Source organism: Spodoptera frugiperda, chromosome 4 (genome assembly GCF_023101765.2).
Source record: "Spodoptera frugiperda isolate SF20-4 chromosome 4, AGI-APGP_CSIRO_Sfru_2.0, whole genome shotgun sequence".
In the NCBI taxonomy this organism is placed as follows: Eukaryota; Metazoa; Arthropoda; class Insecta; order Lepidoptera; family Noctuidae; genus Spodoptera; species Spodoptera frugiperda.
In genome coordinates, this window is record NC_064215.1 from 5,562,705 (window position 1) to 5,586,464 (window position 23,760).

At 32.9% G+C, this 23,760-nt stretch overlaps 5 protein-coding genes across 8 annotated transcripts; 2 read left to right on the forward strand and 3 right to left on the reverse strand.

The window, feature by feature from the left end:
* Positions 1–3,354: 3,354 nt before the first annotated feature.
* Positions 3,355–7,195, reverse strand: LOC118272632 (acyl-protein thioesterase 2). The gene is made up of 5 exons (XM_035589252.2): positions 7,029–7,195; positions 6,920–6,951; positions 6,620–6,833; positions 5,709–5,882; positions 3,355–4,025 (listed from the first exon to the last, which is right to left on the reverse strand). Exons 1-5 carry the CDS (start codon positions 7,077–7,079, stop codon positions 3,840–3,842), a joined length of 657 nt encoding a protein of 218 aa, XP_035445145.1. The 5' UTR covers positions 7,080–7,195; the 3' UTR covers positions 3,355–3,839.
* Positions 7,196–7,764: 569 nt separating this feature from the next.
* Positions 7,765–12,409, forward strand: LOC118272634 (UBA-like domain-containing protein 2-A). Of its 2 annotated transcripts, XR_007705288.1 has the most exons (5): positions 7,765–8,264; positions 9,146–9,223; positions 9,477–9,731; positions 9,960–11,870; positions 11,964–12,409. XR_007705288.1 is itself a non-coding variant. In XM_035589254.2 (4 exons), the coding sequence occupies exons 1-4, from the start codon at positions 8,154–8,156 to the stop codon at positions 9,984–9,986; spliced, it is 471 nt and encodes a 156-aa protein (XP_035445147.1). In that variant the 5' UTR covers positions 8,017–8,153; the 3' UTR covers positions 9,987–12,409. The 2 variants fall into 2 exon arrangements, 1 of the variants encoding a protein (XP_035445147.1); XM_035589254.2 differs by having other exon boundaries at positions 8,017–8,264; positions 9,960–12,409.
* Positions 12,410–14,039: 1,630 nt separating this feature from the next.
* LOC118272635 (oxidative stress-responsive serine-rich protein 1) lies at positions 14,040–17,099 on the reverse strand. 2 transcript variants are annotated; one of them, XR_007705287.1, is made up of 3 exons: positions 16,856–17,099; positions 14,403–16,371; positions 14,040–14,317 (listed from the first exon to the last, which is right to left on the reverse strand). XR_007705287.1 is itself a non-coding variant. In XM_050693418.1 (2 exons), exon 2 carries the CDS (start codon positions 16,361–16,363, stop codon positions 15,725–15,727), a length of 639 nt encoding a protein of 212 aa, XP_050549375.1. In that variant the 5' UTR covers positions 16,364–16,371; positions 16,856–17,094; the 3' UTR covers positions 15,323–15,724. The 2 variants fall into 2 exon arrangements, 1 of the variants encoding a protein (XP_050549375.1); XM_050693418.1 differs by lacking the exon at positions 14,040–14,317 and having other exon boundaries at positions 15,323–16,371; positions 16,856–17,094.
* Positions 17,100–17,248: 149 nt separating this feature from the next.
* On the forward strand, positions 17,249–22,518 carry LOC126910661 (sodium/hydrogen exchanger 8). Of its 2 annotated transcripts, XR_007705286.1 has the most exons (8): positions 17,249–18,723; positions 18,805–18,961; positions 19,077–19,231; positions 19,401–19,552; positions 19,662–19,790; positions 20,008–20,100; positions 20,363–20,793; positions 21,445–22,518. XR_007705286.1 is itself a non-coding variant. In XM_050693416.1 (7 exons), the coding sequence occupies exons 1-7, from the start codon at positions 17,511–17,513 to the stop codon at positions 20,513–20,515; spliced, it is 2,052 nt and encodes a 683-aa protein (XP_050549373.1). In that variant the 5' UTR covers positions 17,249–17,510; the 3' UTR covers positions 20,516–22,518. The 2 variants fall into 2 exon arrangements, 1 of the variants encoding a protein (XP_050549373.1); XM_050693416.1 differs by having other exon boundaries at positions 20,363–22,518.
* Positions 22,061–23,476, reverse strand: LOC126910662 (probable prefoldin subunit 4). The gene is made up of 3 exons (XM_050693419.1): positions 23,308–23,476; positions 23,011–23,232; positions 22,061–22,719 (listed from the first exon to the last, which is right to left on the reverse strand). The coding sequence occupies exons 1-3, from the start codon at positions 23,338–23,340 to the stop codon at positions 22,567–22,569; spliced, it is 408 nt and encodes a 135-aa protein (XP_050549376.1). The 5' UTR covers positions 23,341–23,476; the 3' UTR covers positions 22,061–22,566.
* Between the last annotated feature and the right edge of the window lie 284 nt (positions 23,477–23,760).

A 23,760-nucleotide genomic window follows, 5' to 3' on the forward strand; every position in this document is an offset into this window, starting at 1 on the left:
TTTTTTTAAATCAACTTTTTTTTCAGAACATGTGCACTGGATCACATGGTTCGAAGTCAAGCTTGTCTAATTAATAAAAACATGGTTCGAAGTCAAGCTTGTCTAATTAATAATGAAAATAAATGAGGACGCATAAATTAGAGATAACATTTTTATTAGAAAATCTAAAATTAAATAAAAACATAGACAATTACTAGATCTTCTTTAACTTGCCACTTACAGTATGTCTAATTCGTAGACTGCTTGAGTATAGATATAATGTACAGTATTTATTACTATGGTCTATTTGTTCCCTTCGTCTGTTTTAACGTAACTGAGTAATAAACATACACACAAACTTACAAACTTTCCCATTATTATAGCGGTTAAGCTAATTTTGACCATCGGCCCTACAGTTACAGCACTTACAGCTTAAGGTCCACGGCGGGTAGACTAATTTGCGTTTGGTACCTTGGTACCTTGTCTAGGGATCGAATCGCTCCGGAGCTGCGGACTATTGTACCTAACGGGTTTACCGGGGCTCCGGCTCGAGAAGTAGGAGTAAGTAAGAACGGGCTGGTTTTTAGTCAGTAAGGCCGCGTTTCCACTGACGCGGAGCGGGGCGGAGAGGAGCTTAGCTAGCTTAGGATTTTAGGTACCCTCACCCAAGCGCGTTGTTATATGTCGATTATATCACATGCGTTATTGCGATGTCTGTTTTCAGTACATTTTGTATTAGAACGGTCATGTAGTTACACGCTGCTGCGATAATAACGCCGCAAGAAGTAGGACATTGCGTTTCTAGAATGTTTTGTAAAGGACGCAAAGGACCGTACAAACACCTGTGATAATAACGCGCTCTCTCGTAAGAAATATCGGATGATAAACACGCAGCTGTGTGCAAGGAATCGGGATGCACTATCGCAATAACGCATTCGATATTATCGACCGATAATACCGCGCCTGTGTGGGGGAGCCTTTTCGGTTTGGTGTTTATCTACCTACTTTATCTAGTAGAATGTACCTGACGAAGGAGAAATCTACGTGGTGTTTTGAAAAAGTGTGACGTCATCATTGCTGACGTCACAGTTGTTGTTCTCACGATGGTCACCCATTTTGGGGCTTAGAAAAACTTCACGAGTACTGTAAACATAGTTTATTCAACTCCCAGAGAGGTCCGTACTGTACGGCGATCGGAGTGCAACTGCCTCGATTGCCTACTTTTTAGTGCGGGCGTATTTATAGGACTCGGCGCACGAGCACGTGCTTACAAGTTTTAGGTTAAGTATTGAAATTACAATGATAACGTTAATTTTACATCGTATTAAACTTAAAATAATCAACTGATGATTAATAAACTGATTTTTAGGACAATCAAGTGAATTAACCAAACTTATTCTACTTTCTCTGAATAGTTGATGTGGTTGCGCCGACACGGCCATACTGACAGGCGGTGCGCGCTCTGCACCAGCCTCGTTGATTTTTTTTTTTGTTGATTCTCGTAGGTTCTCGGTGATTCTCGTAGGTTCTCGGTGCTTCTTGTAGATTCTTGGCGATTCTCGTAGGTTCTCGGTGATTCTCGTTGGTTTTGTTATGTTGTGATGTGATTACCTGTAGGCAAAGAAAGTATTTTCTCTGAGAAGGATTTCTGCTCATTATAAATTAGTTGTTAGTCTCGTAGAGTTCTCGGAGGGTCTCGTAGAGTTCTCGGAGGGTCTCGTAGATTTCTCGGAGGGTCTCGTAGATTTCTCGGAGGGTCTCGTAGATTTCTCGGAGGGTCTCGTAGAGTTCTCGGCGTTTAATTTAGAATTTTTGAAATTTGAAAAGAGTAATTAACCATGCAATACTTATCTGTTTATTCTGGTGGGTTGTTTTCACTCTCCAGGTCGTGGTTTTGATGTACTTGCGGCTGTTGATTCGTTCCAGTTGATCAGGTGGAAGAGCTGATGATGAAGCGGCTGGGGTAAGGGCTTCTTGCAATCCCACTTCTGATGACGAAGGAGAAATCTACGTGGTGTTTTGAAAAAGTGTGACGTCATCATTGCTGACGTCACAGTTGTTGTTCTCACGATGGTCACCCATTTTGGGGCTTAGAAAAACTTCACGAGTACTGTAAACTTAGTTTATTCAACTCCCAGAGAGGTCCGTACTGTACGGCGATCGGAGTGCAACTGCCTCGATTGCCTACAGTGCGGGCGTATTTATAGGACTCGGCGCACGAGCACGTGCTTACAAGTTTTAGGTTAAGTATTGAAATTACAATGATAACGTTAATTTTACATCGTATTAAACTTAAAATAATCAACTGATGATTAATAAACTGATTTTTAGGACAATCAAGTGAATTAACCAAACTTATTCTACTTTCTCTGAATAGTTGATGTGGTTGCGCCGACATACATGGTGCTACCCTGTACATTTTTTTTTATATTACCACTCCTACAGTTTTATTATATGTAGGTAAGTATATGTATAGATTTCAATATTAATTCATTCAATTAATTAATAATAGGATTGGTATATCAGTGTTAGAAGTTTATATATTCAGTATTTAAAAATAGGTACTTAATGATAACGAGCAGCTGTGGTGTATACATTAGTTTTTTCATAGTCCCAAACTATTTGTTGATTAAATTTTCCTGATGTATTCACGTATAGTTAGGTACTGCACGTATTCACGTATTACCTTTCAAACAAAGCTGGTATGGCAATTTTTTTCCAAATCTATTATTGACACTAGCGCAACTTTGATAGTTGCCAACTCCAAAGAATTAAAAATATTGGGGTGAATAATTTTTGGGTAAGGTGGGCACAAGAGCCGTGTTTCAGCACGAATGTAATGCCACGGCCTCACAGAAATATTGGCAGAGTGAATGAGGTTTACCGTAAGCTCCTCCCCAACGTCTAAAAGGCCAGCAACACACGCACACGTGCAACTATTCTGGTGTAGCGAGTGTGCATGGGCAGCACCAGCACCGCCGATTGCTTACCATTGCCATCAGGTTATCCATCTACTCGTTTATCAATCTATCCCATAAAAACGTTATTTGTATTAGACAGATACCCAATAGTAGGGCCTAGCGAGCTCAATGCCTGTATAAGATTTAACCATTGAAAACTTTTTATCATTTTATTCCAAGTCTTTCATTTTCCCCTTCTACTTACCTACCTGGCACTACTTAATTTTAGTAAGTAGTCAGTTATATGTACGAGTGACACTGATGTATTTATACCGTCAAAACTATGGCGAAAAATCGGGATCAGAGTATCTTATTGCTTACGAATCACCGGATTCATCTGCATTTTTTTATTTTTTAAGACATCAAACGGTCTGCAAATAAAACTGCTGGGCGGATGTGATGAAAATAATACAAATTATATTTAAGGATTTGTTTAATTACGTATTGCACACAATGTTAGGATGTCATAAATTGCTCTGATTTAACTTTCGATCAAAGTTTATTGGAAAGGACGAATCGTAATTAGTTATCTATGGATGAGCTTAAAATATTAAATACTCTTTTTAAATATATTTATTAGTTCAATAAAGTTACCTAGGTATTTACCTAATTAGGCGTTAATTTTTCGAGTAAGTACTTGAAACCAAGAACATGATAAACCTTAATTGATGAAAGTAGGATCAACAATATATTTACCTACTTACTTCCACTCTATTCCCATTTATAGATACTATTAGGTACTTTTAATATCTTATACTAATGTACACTAAGCCACAGAAATAGAACAGCATGATGGGTTTATAGCTAATACATTAAAATTCTAACAGTAGTGTAACTATTGCAACTTGAGGTCGAACAAAAATATATTCTGTACTTTTACAAGGATTTTAACTATTTCTTTTAAGCAGCTAGTGTTTTTTCTATAAAAGCTTTCATATCTTTAAGCTCTGCATCTGAAGAACTATGTGTCAGGCCCTGGTACGTTGTGAATTCGACATTTTTCATGAAAGTCTTGAGGAATGAAGCAGTCATTTGTCCCCATTTAAACGGAACTACTGGATCACAGTCACCATGAGCTTGGAATATCTGGAAGACATAATATATAATATTAGTATAATTAAAGTTTACTATAATTTCCTTAAGTGTTAGCCTAAAATATTTAACAACAAATCACTGTCACCTGCTTTTTTTTTTATTGACCTCTCCCTATTAACCTATTACAATACTAATTAAAAAGTCATTATAAGTAAATACATAAAATTAGTTTTATTTTTCAATTATAAAATTAAGTATTGTGCGCTTTTTCGATTTATTCTATCTACCTATTTACGTAAAATTAGCAAAAATTAATGAAAAATAGGCAAATATTCATACATTATGAATTAATCTATTTACAATATTGAATATACCTAATTTCCGGCAATTAACCCGGTCTACATAAAGGAAGTTTACCAATAAATATTTATAACTTAAATTAGCATACAATGTGCTTTGAATATAGAAATCCATTTATATAATACATTTTCCAAATATAACTTTAACTGAGAAACCTCCTAATGGTGATATTGTGATCGACTAAACTAATTAAAATATACAACATAATCTCGTTCTCGTTGAGGATGCTTGACTAGTTTCAAACCACACTGGAATTCGAGCCGTAAGCGTGGTGAATGACTTTGCCCAAATATCAATGTGTTTGCGCACACATCACTAACCACAGAATTTTCGAGCACCCTCAAATAAGTTACAACTCAAGAGAAACTCTTTATACTTTAATAATTAATTAAAGTTAAGTTAAAGATTTCGAAATAAGTTGATAAAAAAAAATATGTTACCTATGTATAATCTTTGTACAAAGTTTTCAAAGTTATTACAAGTATAGATATTGATAGCCTTTCTGATGGATGATAAGGTGTTTATGTAATCATTTCGTTCATATAACGTTAATGTTAGTATATACCTAACAGACTTCAATTACTTTACTGATTACAGTGAGCCAGGGGCGTGTAGCTAGCGCCGTATCTACCGTATCAATTATACGGGGACCCCGGGCTACGGGGGAACCCAATGTGTGTAAACAAAAAAAAAAGGACTATTTTTAATAAAAACTTATCTTAGAAATTAAAAAAGTCCAAATAATTAATCAATTCCTTTATACCGCGGAAAATTAATTAACGTTATCAAAATGGGCCCTAAATTCGATGATTCCCCCTCTCCCCCCCCCCAAAGATTTTTTTATACGGGGCCACCAAGGCACGTTACGGCATTGCTGTGAGCCGCACCCGTTAATGAGATTTGTAGCATGGCGGCAACTCGGATTAATCGTCTTATCTTACTGATTCACAATATGAAGTCATAGGCTTTCAACACACCAGTGTATTGTTCAGACAACAAATTCGAAAAACACCGAATTAATTAGGAAAGATACTTCCAGATGGGTTAAAACTTTAGGGCAAATTAGGAAATTTTATTAATATAGTTGAGGGGACATCAATAATGTCATGAAACTCAATGAAGAGTGTTATACAAGAATTCCATTTTTTCACGGGATGCAGGGAAGTATACAAGTAGACTGGTCTCCGGTCTCGACTGTGATTGTAAGTGATCAGTTCCGCTCCTGAACACCTTCATCACAAGTGGAGTTACGAGTACACACTTGCGTGTATTGTATATGTAGCGTGTATAAATTAAACCCATGTACAGATAATAATTGATGGATCAGTATAAAGTTATAATATAGGTAAGTTTAAATTAATGTTATTGACTTACCAGCAAGTCTTTAGAAGTCTTCACTGCGTCAGGGAAATGAGCATGTCGTGGTAACCAACAAGACAATGACATAATTCCAGCTAGTGGTTCTGGATATGTCAAACCGGCATGAAGTGCCAATGCACCACCTTGAGAAAATCCGCCTAGCAATATCCTGCTAGGGAGTATACCAGCCTAAAATATAAAATTTATTTATATCAAATAGGGAATTATTTGAACAATGTTACAAAAAATATATGCAGGGTGTAAATGGACAGTTTTTGTTTCCATGTTATTCATGCAACATAAGACTTAACCAGTAGATTACAACTATTTTTGTGTGAAATAAACATTAAATTCTTTATTTTTTGTAAATAAATCTTGTTTTTTTCCAACACTTGTTTGGTGCATTTGGGAGTGTTCCGTTTACACCCTGTATGTAACGGACAATACATAATTATATGACATCTTTTCTTACATTAGCCAAACATACATATTTACCTAGATTTCGTATGATAATAGTCTATTGTGTCAGGAGAAAAAAATATTTTATATACTTTATTTCTTAGTAATTAAACAGAATTTAAGGAAAACCCTTTCGGAGAAATGAATTAGGTAAAATGTCCTGTTTTTAATACAGGATAAAATCCTAGTGTAGTATAACTACATTAAAAAAACATACTAATACTGCTGCATTACTCTGGGTCGGATTCATTTTTGACGAAAAAATTTCTAATCTCCAAAACCTTTGCACATCCTTTGCTACACTCCATCCATTTGTGTGTGATCACAAAAAAGCTACTGAATAGATGTGGATAAAATTTGGTACTGAGATAGACTATTGTCTAATAAGTAGATCCATAAAACAACTTGGACAAAACTAAGGAATGAAATAGATTTAACTTGGTTAATAATAATTAGAATTTACTTACTTTAATTTCATTAGCAATGAGACGATGAACATGTTCAGTGGCTCTTACTATTCCCTCTTCATCTTCAGGAGCTGTAGCATCTAATGTTCTTAAATCAAACCAGGACGGCATACGAAAACCTGCATTCAACGTCACTGGCATCGTAGCAGCGGTCGGACATATTACCTTAACGTGAGGGCCACGAATAGCAGCAATAGTATTTGCCCAACCATGGCTGAAATACAAAATACGAGTTATTTAAAATGTCAGAGATATGCTATCAAATAAAGGGTAACGTTGGGTAATCAAAAACATACTAACCCAGTGTCACCTAGACCATGAAGAAATATTAGCTGAAATAAAAAACACCGATATTAATGATTACACTATTCATGTTCTTTATATAAAACAAACAGAAATAATAACTTACAGACGCCGTTTGTTTGGCTGTGGCAGCGATAATTACAGGATTTGGTTCCATTATCTAAACAATACGAGAAAATCAATACTTTAATTCTACAAAGTAGAATCTACCAACGCACAGTTCATTCAACTAAATGTCCCACTGTGACTGATCCATCTTATATTATATTTTGACATTGTTGACGTTTTTGACATTGAATTTTCATTCGGTCAGTAAGCGATAGAGAATTATTTATTTATTCGATATAAATAATTGTATAAAAATAAAAATGACATGGATAGCATTCATATTGACATTATTGTGATTTTGATTATTTTTCAATATCATCCCAAACTCCAAACTATTTATGCTACGCAGAAGTCTTGAGTAGAGATAGGTGACTTTTCGGATAAATACTCAATTACGATATGGATTTCCATTTTTATTCAAGTATTTATCCACGATTTTGGATCGAATATAAAATCTTAAAAATTCTTTCTTCGATCTTTATCGAAATCTTATCTTTAGTCGAAGTTTATTAACACATTGGACTTCACAAAAATGCAGAATAATTGTATCCAATGCCCAAAATAAACGAATTGGTGTTTCTATGTATATTATTATACATTTAACTTTATCGTAATCTGAGTAAATACATAAACAAAGAAGTCTTCCGATCGGTCTGATTATGTTGAACCAACGTAATTTTTTTTGCCAAATACACATTTTTGCACTTTTTGACCGACGCGGGATTTCAATTCACAACATGTTGCTCACCAGCGCTAACCGTGCAGTCCTGTGCTGAGTACTGTATCCTAAATGAATAACATTATATATTACTTAATTGTTAATGTTGAGTACCGTTAGTGGATGTGTATTTTAACGCTTAGCGAAAGATTTTTAGAACTTACTTTTATTTGAATAATGGCAGCATTATTAAAAAAGTAATGAAATTGTTGTTTGTGGCAATAATACTCGTGTCAGTGATTGTTACGTAAACTCATCGGATCTCTCTTTCACACTCGCCCTACTAAATGGGTCCACTAGCGCTCAGTAATTGATTAGATACGCATTCTTGACTTTATTTTCATTGCTTGTTATTTCTTGGATATTCAGTGGACTTCTTTTTATATTTTGTTGAATTTTGTTACAATGGATTCAACTTTACGTGAACAAGTTATGATAAATCAATTTGTGCTAGCTGCAGGATGTGCTCAAGAACAAGCAAAACAGCTATTGCAAGCTGCACATTGGCAATTTGAGGTAAATTTTATAAATATGTAAACAAACAGTATGTAATCATGAAATGGCTGCTACATATTTTGATTTACAATAGCCTTTAGCAGTTGTCACTCGGTGTTAACTTGTTATCAATTAATTGTTAATTGTTCAAATAAATAATGACATTGTATTTATTTATGTTTCCCGTGTATTCGTTATACGTTTTATTATTAGTTAATTCCACTTAAATTATTTATGTTATTAGATAAATGCTACTCGTTTAATCTGTAAACATATTATTGATATTGACGAAATAACACGCAATAAGCGAATGGAGCTAGTGGTTTAACCTTGATGTGAATATAGCAAATGTGTAATTGTACATGTTTATATATCTACTTTATCTCTCTTGTTGAATGTAGTAGTAGTACTATGATAAATGACTGTCAGTCTCAAAATAAATAAAGAGTTACCTATTAGTAAGCTTTATTTATGTTTTATTTCTGTATTTGTTGTTCAGTTCATTATTATGAGATTTGTTATGTATGGATTAAGAGTACATAATTGCCTTTGCACTTTTTAGTCATACATTTTTTTGGTTAGGTTTGCAATACATAGTTATGATTCATTTTATTTACAGGTCATATCTTATTTAAAAGAATGTTGATGTTTAATTAAATCAATTTAATTATGAATATTTTATTTAGTGCCTTAGTCATTTGCAATATTGGAACAAAGTAACAAGTAATGATTATTATTAGTAAATAAAAATATGAGTAACAATATTAACAATACTTCAGCTTATGTTTTTTAAAGCAAAGACCTTAGTCATATCTACATAATATTTGTTTATTCTGGAACATCTAATAATAAGATAGAAATACTTTGTCACTTTAACAATCATAAACTTTTTTAATTTTCAGACCGCATTATCAATATTTTTTCAAGAAGTGGCTATTCCGACTGGAGCTAATGGCATTGCAGCCCCACATTACCGTCAGGTATCCGTAAATACTGTATAGAATAAATAGATTTTGATTTCTATATCCTTCATTCAAAGATAACCTTCCTAAAATAAGTTGTTCAGTGCATAGGTTTATTTGTTTTTAAATAAATGTTTTTTGTATACTAATGATAACTTAATAATAATAAAAAAATTACAAACCTTTGTAAACAAATCTTTTAAACTTTCATTTTTATAAAATGTAATGTTGGATAGCACTTAAAAGAAATTTAATATAATTATTATTTCAGCAATTGATGACACCATGCAACACTCCAGCGACACCTCCTAATTTTCCCGATGCTCTAGCTGCTTTTTCACGACTGTCTACGACAGGCAGCCCAAACAATGCAGGTGGCGGTGGATGTGGAAATGCAGCTGCGCCGCCTGTGTCTCCGCTCGCCACGCACCCACCACCGCCACCACCGCCACATATGCAAATGAACATGTTTCCTGGCAATCAAAATCCTCAGACAAATTATTCGTCAATTTCCCGCTCAACTGCCGTAAGTTCATCAATACTATTACAAAGCTTCAAAGTTAGTTTGTTTGTTTGAATGTGCTAATCTCCAGAACTACAGGTTCCAATTGAAAAATAGATAGTCCATTTATCAAGCAGAGCAGAGCAGCGGCTAGGGGTAGACCAGTGTGGGACCAGCTAGTTTATTTATAAATTTTAATATAGCATTGCACATGTTTTTATTTAATAATAAGTTATATTTTCCTTATTTCAGATGTGCAGCGAAAATATGCCAAGATAAATTTGAAGGTATTAGTTTAGGAGCATCTATAATTTATTTTTCTAATGGTGCGCAATGTGAGCTGTGGAATTGTGTATGAAATGTATATTACTTTAGTAAACACCCTATAGCAGCGATGGTTTGCTGGACAATATTTGGGGTGCTGTACTGTAGTCAATCATGTTAAATTTATTACAAAATATCGTATCTACATTATATGTATACAGTGGTTTCAAAATGTGCACAATAAATCCTATGAATTGTGTTAGTTTTTGGTAATCGAAATTTATAAAGTAATTGTAAAAAAATTGTAACAAATTGTAATCATAAATAATAATCATTACTTTAATAACATACAGAGTGAGAATTTTGCTTTAGCTTCTAAAGTTATCGTCGTACTTCGACATTATTTCTTAGTTATGAATATGATGTGTAATAAAATAATATTGACAGTGATACCCTGGTATATACTACTCAACTGCAAGTACTTACCTACCTTTATACAAAACTAATACATAAGTAGAAGAATGTCAAATAATTCTTAAAAAAATAAAATAGCTAGTTGTCTCAGGAAATAACTTCGTTACTGTTGTGAAACCAGTAAACTGAATAAGTTACATTTACACAAAATTTGTTGTGTGCTTCTAAATATCTGTCTAGATTCGGAGACGGTTTTTATTTTTCTTCAATATTTTGTTCCCCATTTTTAACGAAGTTTTGCACGAGAAAAATAAGATCCGGTCATGGTTTCCGTTATGTCAACAAACAGCAATAGAGCCAGTTGGCACAATGGGAATGCACCCATTTCACCCAGTTGTCTACAGTTTTTAATTTTAATCTTTTTGACGCTTGTGTGTACCTTGTAAAATAATACGAACGCGAGATTGTGGGATGTAAGAACGACACGCTAGTTGCATACTTCGAACGGAGCAAGTTCTATGATATTATATATTATCTTGCTTTGTAAGATTCTGTTCTGTCACAATATATTGACCCTAACATAATTATCGTAATTTCTATGTAGGTAAGCAATAAATAGTATGGTTAATGAAGTAGGTACAGTTCAGGTAATAAATACATACAGTAAACACGTAAACAGAGCTAATTACAGTCCAGTCATGCACAGTTCGCTACGCTAGTATTTTAGTCGATCAGCAACTATTTGGCAGCTTTCTCTCGTTTCGATTTTAGGACAGAAGCGGGTAAAAGCTACCGAACTAGAACTCGCTAATCGATTAAAATACTAGCATAGTGCGAACAAGACATTACTTCATCAAACTGGCTGTACCAACCTATGTGGTTCATAGTACCTACCAAATACCTATTGCATTATAACTCAGGTTAAAAGTTATTAGTTTTTTCATAAATAATTGAATTTCACCTGTTAAAATTATACGATTTATATAATTAATTATATTAGGTATAATTTAAATAAGATAAGTAGTCATCTATGAGAAAGGTTACTTAATCAAAATAGTTTAGAATTACTACGGCCATAATATTTAAGTTTGAGATTTCATCTGACCTTCGTAAGTGAAAAGGAGAATGAGATTAAAGTACCATCCGCCAAAGTGAATAAACCTGGCACATATAAATGTAAACAATAACATTGAGAAATGTAGATATACTTACCTATTGTTTTCGACCCTAAGTTTAATATGTGGAGCCTGTTCATAGATATTTTACCTTATTATAATTACGACAGTACTATTAAAATATATCTCAGCTTATCATTTTACAAAATAACAAGTGTAATCGTATTTCCATTGCGTCACCTGTCTCAATAACATCAATAAAAGCAATTTTCTATGAAAAAGGTTTAACTCCGCCATAAAAATAGTTAGTTCCAGAAACAAGGACCTAAGATAAAAACACCGAAACCTAAAATCAGTTCAATTTAAATAAGTCAAAATATATGAGAAAGAGGATTTAAAGATTGTTTTAAATTATAATTTGATATAATCAAATACGTACCTACCTATCCTGTTGTTACATAAGAGAGAGCACCGTGTGCTACCTACCCCTTACCTAGTATCTACTATAATTATTTATTAATCAAAATATGCACGTCATACTGATTGATATAGCTTCTCTAATAAAGCCGAAGAGAATTCTCCGTGTGGTTACTGTAAAAGTGTACAGGCTCAGACAGAATACTTAATAGGTACTTACATAAATAAAATAAAAGGTATTATATTTCGGTGTTAAAGAAATTTGTAAGAACAATGAATCATTACTATTTCCTCAATATATAATTGTAACATCTTGGTAATTTAATACTTCAGATGTCTTTAGTAGCCATAGCATATTTTGCACCTGTATGTTTTCTCAATGTTGATATTACATAATATTTTTATTTTATAGTGTTATTTCATATTGTCTTACTTTTATAAGACACTAATTTGCTTGTTTCGGCTGTCACGAATAAAAAATGATTGTATTAAGTGATGTGTTTAAATAACAGTTCATACACATTATACTTGTAAGATATCTCAATATCGATATACAGATATTGATTGATTTGAAGTAATACAGAACAATAATTTAATTATAAGTAACCCACACCTTCAACATTAAACTTAGTTTCTTCTTAAAAAGATTTTCATAAATGATATCAACCAAAACCTTTTATGATTAAACCAGTCGGCAGGTAAAGTATCTCCATGAAGCAAGTATAAAGAAGAGGTGGCATAATAATAGTGCTCTCTGACATTAAAAAAAATTTGGATGGGACTGCATGTTGGTAAATAGAGAGGGGCATGGTTTGTAACGTACAATGCTCCCCGTAAAAAGTGTCATGCTAAATGTTAAAGGGAAGTCCAGTTATGACATCTCTTTGTATTCGCTTCATGGGTATCGCACATTAATTTATTAATGGGCATTGAATGATGACGTCTTACTATTGTTTTGTATTTGGAAAGGAAAAGGACGACATTATAAGTAGGTACGCACAAAATATACTTATTCTGCGTCATTAGATATGTATTATAGTAACCTGCTTATTATGTACTAGTATTAGGTACCTATAGGGTTTTTATTTTATAATCTTAGGGCTTTCCTTTTAAAATGAAAACGTGAATTAAAGTACATACCAAAGTAGGTACTATAATAAACTGTAAACGGTTTAGCTTGTCCTTAAACTTAATTAATTAAGTTAATTATAAAAACCAATATTACAGTTCTTAAAATTAAAGACTCGATATCTCTGAGTTTGAGACTCAACACGTACCTATGTACTCACTCATACAGAATGTGTTGAACGTGAACACGTCCTCCACAACACGACACACGGCACTGTTGGGTGATTGGACTTTGTGCATCATGAATTTGAAACTATTGAGAGGCAATATAAAATATGTCCGGACCGGATCCTTAAAGCCGTGATGATTTCCTGTCTACTCGTATTGCGGCTTCCATATCAGTCTACCAGGGGGACGCTCCGTAAAGACATACCTAGATAATTGCCGTCTGTTTCCAATCTCATCTGAGGAACCAACTTGCTGGCTACTGACCCCAGAAAACTACCCGATATATTGGCTTTCTTTGTGACCAAGACTTCATAAAGGGAAAACTATGAAAACTAGGATGGCCTGACCCAGAATAGAAAAAAAAGCACAACAGACATGAAATGGCCTCTACTGAAAATATTCAATGGTGAAACACCTCATTTGATGTCAAAAATCGAAGACCTAAATTAATGAAGAATCCTCAGCTGAAGCCCATGTTTCTATAAAATGGAACGAAATCCCACTAAAACTGCTTGTTTATCTCAACTATTCAAAGGCCAAGTCACATAACATTAACTATAATAATAAAGAAATCGCAGTAAGTACCTGAAAGGAACCTTAAACTTGGCATGACTAGGTACCTACTCTATAGAGATAAACAAGCAGTTTGCAATGTTTTAGTGGCATCCTATTTTATCCCAAAGTAAAATCTCTGACTCATCTGAAGAAAACAAAGACATTCACTGTCAGACCCGGAATCGAACCCTCTCGAGTGCTAATGTACAAACCCTTTGTAGCTACATTAGCTTTTACAATCATTTTATCAACAAGGCATAAAAAAGGTAGGTAGGTAATTGGATATTTATTATTGGATAACATCATTGGATATAATGAATGTACCTAAGAATGCTATATAAACTAAACATTCCGTGGGTAAATATTTCAATTATTTTATGACTAATGAGAAGGTCGAGATTCTGGTTCTACTTCAGAGTCCTTTTTCCTTTCTTGGTTAGTTGTTAACTCATCATCAAATAATGTACTGTTGTGGTATTCGGAGTCAATTTCTTCACAGCTCTCAATAGGACTAACAATGGTAGAATGTTTACTTATTTTGAATAACAGCTAAAATAGAAAAAACAGACAAGATTACAATGTAGAACCTATAAGTGACGAATAATTAAAATTGCGTTCTGAATAAAATAAATACCCTGTAAAACGAAGGTTTCTCGTATATCCATACGAAAAATATAGAAGTTATGATCACTGTTACAGTAAAAATCAAATATTTGGTGGAATAAGTATACGCATCCAAAAATAGACCATACCAACATCCAGCGTTTACATTCAACATGATTTTAGGATTGAAACTTATATAAATATAAATTATTTAATTGTTCCAGTAATATAAATACAACATCTGAAAGTAGACGTATTTGTTTTCAATTTGTATCAACAAAACAAGTTAGACTATTTTGTAAAAGCTGCTGATGTGACAGCTGATGTCAGAAGGACGATGAAAATAAATAACATTATAATCTGTGGCTGTTACCATGGCCAATGGATGGGCCAAGTAGGGCTTAATATTTCTTTGTATACCATGAAGAAAAATGAGAAATTACTTATTCAATTCAGGAATTTACCCCTACTTATCACGCTAAATTCTGGCCATGCCGTGGTTCGTGTTCGTGCCGAATACCCTTTCATTTCATCTGATTATAAAATTAAGGTAGAGGTGTGTAATTTTGTCCCTGATCTGATCCCTTATCAACAGGTGATCCGCCTGGCCGTTTGCCTTCTATTCCATAAAAAGAAAAAATAAAACCATTACCCAAATACTTGTGTCCCATAAAAGAGCATTAGGGTTGAGCCTTGAGCTTGTTACCGTTGAGATAGATGGTACACCGGAAAAAAATCGTGGTTTTTTAGTTTATTTTTCAGTTTGAGATTTGGGTCATTTTGAAATTAACATAAAGTTAAATAGTTTATTGATTACTCATTTCCGCCTATCCCTTTGTTAGACAAAAATGTTGTAAATGACTCATATGAGATTGTACTCTCAATAACAAATCACCTGTATATTGCAGACACTGAAATATTAGGCATGAAACATATGTAATAAAAAAACTGTTCAATCATCATAACTGTATTTTTCACAATATTTTCCATCTTAAAATAGTTTTGATATTTATCACTTACAGTACAACAAAATAAATGACACAGATAACACTAGGATTATTAAAATCAAGGAATAGTAAACAAACAGATGTTAGAAATTGCTGAAAATTATGGTTAAATAAAATACTACACATCAGGGTTATAACATAAAATATTGATTTGAAGTGAAAGTGTAAAATAGGTTGAATGCATGGCAGTGAAAAACTATGTCTGTCATACAAATATTAATTTGTAAATAGATTCAGTCAACGGGTCCTGCCCCAGTTTCAACTGACAAATTCTTTCAATATTACTTTAACTTTGCACTTAGTATGAGGTCCTCATTTTTGGTTCACATGTGAGTGAAGTTCACAATTAAATATACATCATTTCAGCCATGGAGGACATTTTTTTTGGTATATGTACCAATGTTTCAAAATAGCTTGCTAGTTCATCAATAGTGACATCACAAGGGGGATTGAGAGCCTGTTGGGAACAGCTGCCTGATCTACTACTCTGTTGTTTTGGTTCCTTAGATTCCTGTGCACTGGATACATCATGCTTCCACCATCTTCGACCACCATATTCATTAGCTACTAAATTTAATTTATTATCACTAGATGATATTCTTAACTGATTACAGTTATCAACAAGTGTGCATAAACTTAAGGGGTCACATCCCTCAATATCTGACAAACTTCTGCTTGTTGATTCTTCACAGTTATCAATATTTTCCAATTTAACAGTATTACTACATTTTTTTAATATGTTTAGTACTGGTTCTTTGAGAATTTTATTATGCTTCTTTTTTAAGATTCCAGATTTTAGTTTCTTTTTACTGGAACAAGAGCATCTGGATTCATTAGGAACAAATGTAAGAGGAACTTCCAAATAGTTTCTCTTTAGTAAAGGACTTGTAAAAGGATTTTCATTACTTCTAATCTTATTTAACTTTAAAGGTTCAATTTCCAGCCGTCCCATCTCCATTCCTAATAATGCATCTTCTTTGTCCATTATTGCTACTGTAAAAGAAAACATTGCTTTTTCAATAATAAACACAAGTAATAATGATGAAATTGATGGGCAATACCATAAGTACACAATCAACATAGTGCATTTATTGTTGTACATTGTAATAATTCTATCCTATTGTTTATTATGTAAACAAATCAAAAGTTACAAATGATCTGTAAACAAATAACAACAAGCTTTCCTTTATCATTAAAAATTAATAAGGTTAGGTAGGTTATGTTGCTAATCTATATTTCTTCATTAATATCGATAAGGCAATAAACCAAAACCAATGTGTTATTGCTAATACGTCACGTTCTATGTATATTTCCTGCATCACAGTTCACGCATTTGGAACTGTTGTTTTGGTTGTTTAAAATAATTTACGAAGTAATTATTTAATGTAGTATAAAATACACGAAAAGAAAAACTAAAATCTTCAGTATATAGGGTGATGTTTGTTAAAAACTATAAAGCTTACAAACATATACTTACCATTTGCGTTATAGCTTGCTTGCTACGTAGATATGTTACTGTGACTTACAAACAAATAGGGTTTCATACCACACTTAGTTAATAATTAACGTAGTGTCCAAATTATGAAACAATTTGCTTTGTTTCTAACTATTGTAAATAGATAATAGCCATTGGCCATGGACACAAGACATTTTATATTTTGTTTACGTCATGTTCTACCACAATGTTCTACTTTTTTAGATTTCTTTCGTTTGTGGTGAGTGAATGAGTGAAGTAATGAATGAAAATATATTTTTTTATTGGTAACACTATTTAGTAAGCTTACAAATCACTTTGTTGTACCATAGATAGACTTTGGGGCATTTGCTGAGTCGGCCGAGTCATGTCAAAATTGTCCCACACTAAAATCTTTGCAAATGTCACTGTCAGTGTCAGCCAACGTAAAAGTGAGTGTGAGTTTAGTCACTCATGCAAGTAATTAAACTTAATTATTTTAATTCACTGAGTTCCAATACATTTTTCTGATTTCTCGTCAGTCTAAAAGTCATAGAAGATTTTGATAATTGCTATAAAATCTACTCACCTGCAAGTTCCTACATAAATTATGAAGAATAAATTCATATAATTACAGCTGGTTTAATGTGACGTGAAGAATTTGTTAAATATTGTAAAAATGCCTATTCGAAAAGAGGTGTTTTGGATTGTTATAATATGTATAATAAGTCAATGTTATGGAGAACACTCGAAGACCGCGATATCAAGTGAACAGAGAAGTATAAACACATTATATGCCGAAACGAACGTGCAAAGAAATTCAAATCCCAAATATAACAGCGATGCAGAATATATTCTATCAAGGTCAAAACGAGCTAGTATACAAAATGAGAGTGTTTCGAGCGCAAGTGAATCAACCTTGAATAGTTCAATTACAAATTCTACACCAAGTTCCTCAACTGAAAGTTCAAATACTGTCACAGAAAAGAATGACTCGATCCTGTCGGTTGTATTAGTAAATATATCTTCCTCGTCAGGTCCAAATGCTTCAGTTGTTAGCCCATCTGATGCAGCACCTCTACCTGAAAAAAGTTCTGCTGAAGATGAACACAATAGTTCCATGTCAATCTTCTTTGTGTTATGTGTTTTAGCACTTGGCATTCTACTGATTCATCTCATGCTCCAAACTGGATTTTCATATCTTCCAGAGAGTGTGGTAATAGTGTTTCTGGGTGCTTTAATTGGAATGATTATAAACTTGATGTCTATCAGAAATATTGCCAATTGGAGGAAGGAGGAAGCATTCTCACCTACAGCCTTCTTTTTAGTTCTTTTGCCTCCAATTATTTTTGAATCTGGTTATAATTTACACAAGGGTAACTTTTTTCAAAATATTGGCTCAATATTATTGTTTGCTATAGTTGGAACTGCAATATCAGCCTTTGTGATTGGTGCAGGAATATATCTTTTGGGATTAGCTCAAGTTGTATATAAATTAAGTTTTGTGGAATCATTTGCCTTTGGTTCCCTGATATCAGCTGTGGACCCGGTTGCAACGGTGGCAATATTCCATGCTCTTGATGTTGATCCGGTACTCAACATGTTGGTGTTTGGGGAAAGCATACTAAATGATGCAATTGCTATTGTATTGACCACTGCAGTTTTGGATTCTAATGATCCTCTTATGTCTACTGGGGAAGCAATTCTGTCAGCAATAAATAGATTCTGGTTAATGTTTTTTGCATCAGCTGGCATAGGAGTCTTATTTGCACTAGTAAGTGCACTTCTATTGAAACATGTTGATCTTAGAAAAAATCCATCTCTTGAATTTGGCATGATGTTAGTGTTCACATATGCACCTTATGTATTGGCAGAAGGAATCCATTTATCAGGTATTTTAACAGTTTGAATATAATGTGTATACAATACATGTAATGTTTAACATATTTTATAAATAATGACTTTACTTTTAGGAATTATGGCAATACTATTTTGTGGAGTAGTAATGTCTCACTACACACATTTCAACCTATCGACGGTGACACAGGTCACTATGCAGCAGACTATGAGAACACTGGCTTTCATTGCTGAGACCTGCGTCTTTGCTTATTTAGGATTAGCCATATTCAGGTTAGTGTATTACATAAATCAGCAGGTTCTGTTAACTATTACTTCAGTATTAGATACTGTATATTCATAATAACTATGCTTATCAATTAATTGAACGAAATATTGAAATTTTCAGTTTTCGTCACCGTGTGGAGCCAGCCTTAGTAGTGTGGAGTATAGTTATGTGTCTAGTTGGTAGAGCTGCTAACATTTTTCCACTGGCTTTACTCTGCAATAAATTCCGTGAACACAAGATAACTAAGAAAATGATGTTTATCATGTGGTTTAGTGGTAAGTCATGTTTTAAGTGCTTTTGATGATAAAAAACATGAAGTATTATTACTAACTGCTAGATTGGTAAAAAAACTTTTTTTTCAAGAGAAAATGCTTTCATGCGTAATGCATCAATTAAACTTGGGCAGATGCAGATGGTAACTTTTTATTACTTTTTTTTTTTCAGGTCTGAGAGGTGCTATTTCCTACGCTTTGTCACTTCATTTGGGTTTCTCTGACGAAACACGACATGTGATTATTACTACTACCCTTATAATCGTTTTATTCACGACTTTATTCTTTGGCGGATCTACGATGCCGTTATTAAAGTTTTTGCGAGTAAGTACTAACAATGCATAAATGATAATGTAACAGTAGTTAGCGCGGATGACCTCAAATAACTTAGAACTAATTTTAAAAGTAACATGAAATATTTATGTTTGTACAGGCTAACAAGAAAACGAAACGCTCGAGATCACAGCGTAAGCAGAAGGAAGTGAGCTTGTCCAAAACAAAGGAGTGGGGCCAAACTATAGACTCAGAACATTTGTCTGAGATTACTGAAGAGGAACTAGAGGTAAATAGAAATGTGTGATTACAAATGTTATCAACAGATAACAGCCGTTGGTGTACAGGACAAATCAATTTACTTTGTCATAAAGCAGATTTCTATCCATAGCATGCAAAGTTTATAACTGTAGCTACAAATTTTGATTATGAAATTTAACTGAAAATGTCATATCTATATACCGTCATATTAATAGTACTATAAACAAAAAAAAAATGTGTTTCAGGTTAACTATTCTCATACAACGCGATTGAGAGGATTTGTGAGGCTAGATATGAAGTATTTGACGCCATTCTTCACAAGGAGATTCACGCACCAGGTAACATGTGTACTATACCTACTGTCTCATCACTCATGTCATGTTGCTTCATATCGCAGTTACAGTTCAGAGAGCATGCGCAATTATTTTACTGTTTATAGGAATTATATTGGTGTATTTTCCAAGTGATAACTAGATGAGACATCCCTTCTGTTGTTGCTTTAATTATTATCATGCCTTATCATTTCGTCCCATGTTTAGGTATAATCATAATAATTAAGTTATATGTGTTAAGATTATGAATATATGTTTTTAATTCTAGGAATTAAAAGATTGCAAAAGCCAAATGACAGATCTAACAAACCAGTGGTATCAAGCTATTAAAATATCAAATGATCGAGAAACGGATGAAGAGGAGAGTTTGCATCAAAGTTCACATTCCAATTCACGCACCAGTCTTCAACGTGGAGTGTAGATAAACAAGAATGTAATTGTGTATTGCAATTAATGAGATAGCATTAACAGCCGCTGGTTCAAATATAATGGTCTCATATCTTACAAATAGAATAGTATTTAGTATGAAGTATTTGGAAACCTGAGATGAGATATTTCTTTATCAGAACATTTTTATTATTTGCTATACAGATAATGCACATTTTTGGCATTCATTTTATGGTGCTTTTGTTATTGACACAAATGTTACATATTGCAAGGGACAATGGTACAATTTTAGTAACATTGCATTAGGAAAAAGTTTATACCTATTTAATCATATCTTACTAGTTAATATTGGCTATATTTAATTTTATTTTACATTAAGTTCTATGACTATTATTGTATTTATATTTCATTTGTGATTCCTATTTAGTCATTATGTGATATATTCAAGTATTGAGATAGATCTAGGGTATTATTACTAAATGTGGGCACCAAAGATTAAGTTTTTAGAAAACTATTATTACATATTGCTTAGTTGATTGCTCACAATTCATCAATGTCATTATTGCAGTAGTTTAGCTATGAGTACTAAGTCAGAATTGAGTTGATCGAGAAACGGATGAAGAGGAGAGTTTGCATCAAAGTTCACATTCCAATTCACGCACCAGTCTTCAACGTGGAGTGTAGATAAACAAGAATGTAATTGTGTATTGCAATTAATGAGATAGCATTAACAGCCGCTGGTTCAAATATAATGGTCTCATATCTTACAAATAGAATAGTATTTAGTATGAAGTATTTGGAAACCTGAGATGAGATATTTCTTTATCAGAACATTTTTATTATTTGCTATACAGATAATGCACATTTTTGGCATTCATTTTATGGTGCTTTTGTTATTGACACAAATGTTACATATTGCAAGGGACAATGGTACAATTTTAGTAACATTGCATTAGGAAAAAGTTTATACCTATTTAATCATATCTTACTAGTTAATATTGGCTATATTTAATTTTATTTTACATTAAGTTCTATGACTATTATTGTATTTATATTTCATTTGTGATTCCTATTTAGTCATTATGTGATATATTCAAGTATTGAGATAGATCTAGGGTATTATTACTAAATGTGGGCACCAAAGATTAAGTTTTTAGAAAACTATTATTACATGTTGCTTAGTTGATTGCTCACAATTCATCAATGTCATTATTGCAGTAGTTTAGCTATGAGTACTAAGTCAGAATTGAGTTGCATTGTGACAAAAGTTACACTATAATATTTAGTTGGGCTATACTGTAGTATTTGGTTGTGTGATGTAAAATACACATTAAATGTGATTTAGTAACTATAGGTATTTTTAAATAATAATAAATGTACTTAAGTGTTGTTAGTTAATTAGCTTTAATTTTATCATAATTTTCTTTGTGAAACAATGTTTCTTCATATTCATAGTTAATTTAAAACAAATGACTTTCAGTTTCAGCTAAAAATGTAATTATTGGATACATGGTGTCATATTAATTTATAGCAAAATATATTTTGAAATGTATTCGAAAATATACTATTATACTAGGTATTATAAAATAAAAATATTATTCTTTATTTTCAATGTTTAGCCTTATATTTATTATTACAATGTTAGAGGGCTTTGTTTTAAAGAACAATGTAGCGACATGTGAGCCAGGCAAAGCCAAGATTACATAATTATTATTTGTGATATTTAAATATCTTAAGCAGCTGGACTATGTTTAATATGGTAATACTGACTTAGGCAGTTGTCCCACCAACGGCGAGTGAACGACTAACTATCGGCTATTTTCTCGCTCAAGAAACGTACAATAGATATACTTTCCGTGTAAACAAAAGAGATGCATATACAAATAGTTGATCGCTGACTGTTCACACTGCCGGCGAGTGCTCGCTTCACTTGTTTGTTTTTGTTTTCACTAGTTTCTAGTTCTAGCTCTACTCGTTACTCGTTCATCGTTGCCGGTGGGACAACTGCCTTAATAATAAATATTTGTATTACATGCAGTATTCTTTTTATTCGATTACAAAGCAGCTAAAATGAATTTATATTAATTATTCTTCCTCATTCTCCAAATTGATGTGACTGCCAAACTTTCCATACAAGTGGGCCTTTAATTCAGCCATTTGGGATTTCAACTCATCACATTTGGCCTCAAGTTCGCTTATTTCATTTACTTTACGGGTTTTGGCATCTTCTAATGATTTCTGAAATAAAAAAAATTAACAGGTTTCAATGGATGTGTTTAGTCTTTATATTGTTTTGAAAAGTTATTACAGTACCTATAATTATGGGTTAGTTTCATAATGCATGGTGGATAATTTAACTTATTTTCAATGGGAAATGTTTTGGTTTTGTAATTAAATACAATCGATCAAGAAAATTATTGGGAAATCGGGAACATTATTTTTAACTTAATTTTAGCACTAATTGAAATATATTATGTAGGTATTATATATTATTTATATATATAACATCTTATTAGTATTCTTACATACCAAAGTGTCTTCGAGTCCCTGACAAATAAATACTTCGCCAATAAGGTAAGGTATTTTATCAGCATCATCTGCAAGACTGAGTTCCTCCACAGCTTCTTCTAAATTTTTCATGTCATTCTGTTTAACTTTCAGTTCATCTTTAAAGTCATCTACTTTAGCATTTAAACGTGCGAATTTGTTTATTTTCTGCTGATCTTCAAACGAAATGTGAACATCTGAGTCCTGAAAGCAGCAAGTTAACATTTGAAGCACACCAGTCTTAATAATATAACCTCACTGTTAGGTATTCTAACTTACCGGTTGGAAAGTGCCTTTTCCAGAGTTTGCCATTGTTTATACTATTAATAGCGATTCGTTTTAAATTGTACCAAACGCAAATTATTGCGATTTCTTTATTACAAATAAGAACCGACCATTCGCTCACCACAATTCGTTTGACAGTGACACTGACAAATGACAGAGATGGTGACAGATTGTTTGACATTTCATAATGTAGACAGATTTTTTTAATTTTTTTTAATGGAATCTATGTAATTTTTTTTATTTTATTACATACAAATTAATACATAATCCTTAATTTTTAATGGTTATATTACTAACAATAGATGTAAGTCTATCAGTCGAACACAACTGCCCATAGAGATGCGGCGGCGGCGGAGTAAAAAAAAAACAGATATGTATATGTCTATACGTCTATGAAATGCTTGTATGAACATTATGAACATTCATACCTACATACAGTATGAATAT

Coding starts and splice junctions, on each gene's coding strand:
- LOC118272635 (XM_050693418.1), bottom strand. CDS start 16,363: ATGGACAAAGAAGATGCATTATTAGGAATGGAGATGGGACGGCTGGAA.
- LOC118272634 (XM_035589254.2), top strand. CDS start 8,154: ATGGATTCAACTTTACGTGAACAAGTTATGATAAATCAATTTGTGCTA. Junction 9,224..9,476: donor CAGCCCCACATTACCGTCAG/GTATCCGTAAAT, acceptor TTATTATTTCAG/CAATTGATGACACCATGCAA. Junction 9,732..9,959: donor CAATTTCCCGCTCAACTGCC/GTAAGTTCATCA, acceptor TCCTTATTTCAG/ATGTGCAGCGAAAATATGCC.
- LOC126910661 (XM_050693416.1), top strand. CDS start 17,511: ATGCCTATTCGAAAAGAGGTGTTTTGGATTGTTATAATATGTATAATA. Junction 19,553..19,661: donor CGTTATTAAAGTTTTTGCGA/GTAAGTACTAAC, acceptor ATGTTTGTACAG/GCTAACAAGAAAACGAAACG. Junction 20,101..20,362: donor CAAGGAGATTCACGCACCAG/GTAACATGTGTA, acceptor TTTTAATTCTAG/GAATTAAAAGATTGCAAAAG.
- LOC118272632 (XM_035589252.2), bottom strand. CDS start 7,079: ATGGAACCAAATCCTGTAATTATCGCTGCCACAGCCAAACAAACGGCG. Junction 6,952..7,028: donor CAGCCAAACAAACGGCGTCT/GTAAGTTATTAT, acceptor TTTTTATTTCAG/CTAATATTTCTTCATGGTCT. Junction 5,883..6,619: donor TCATTGCTAATGAAATTAAA/GTAAGTAAATTC, acceptor TTTATATTTTAG/GCTGGTATACTCCCTAGCAG.
- LOC126910662 (XM_050693419.1), bottom strand. CDS start 23,340: ATGGCAAACTCTGGAAAAGGCACTTTCCAACCG. Junction 23,233..23,307: donor GAAAAGGCACTTTCCAACCG/GTAAGTTAGAAT, acceptor TGCTGCTTTCAG/GACTCAGATGTTCACATTTC. Junction 22,720..23,010: donor AGGGACTCGAAGACACTTTG/GTATGTAAGAAT, acceptor TTTTTATTTCAG/AAATCATTAGAAGATGCCAA.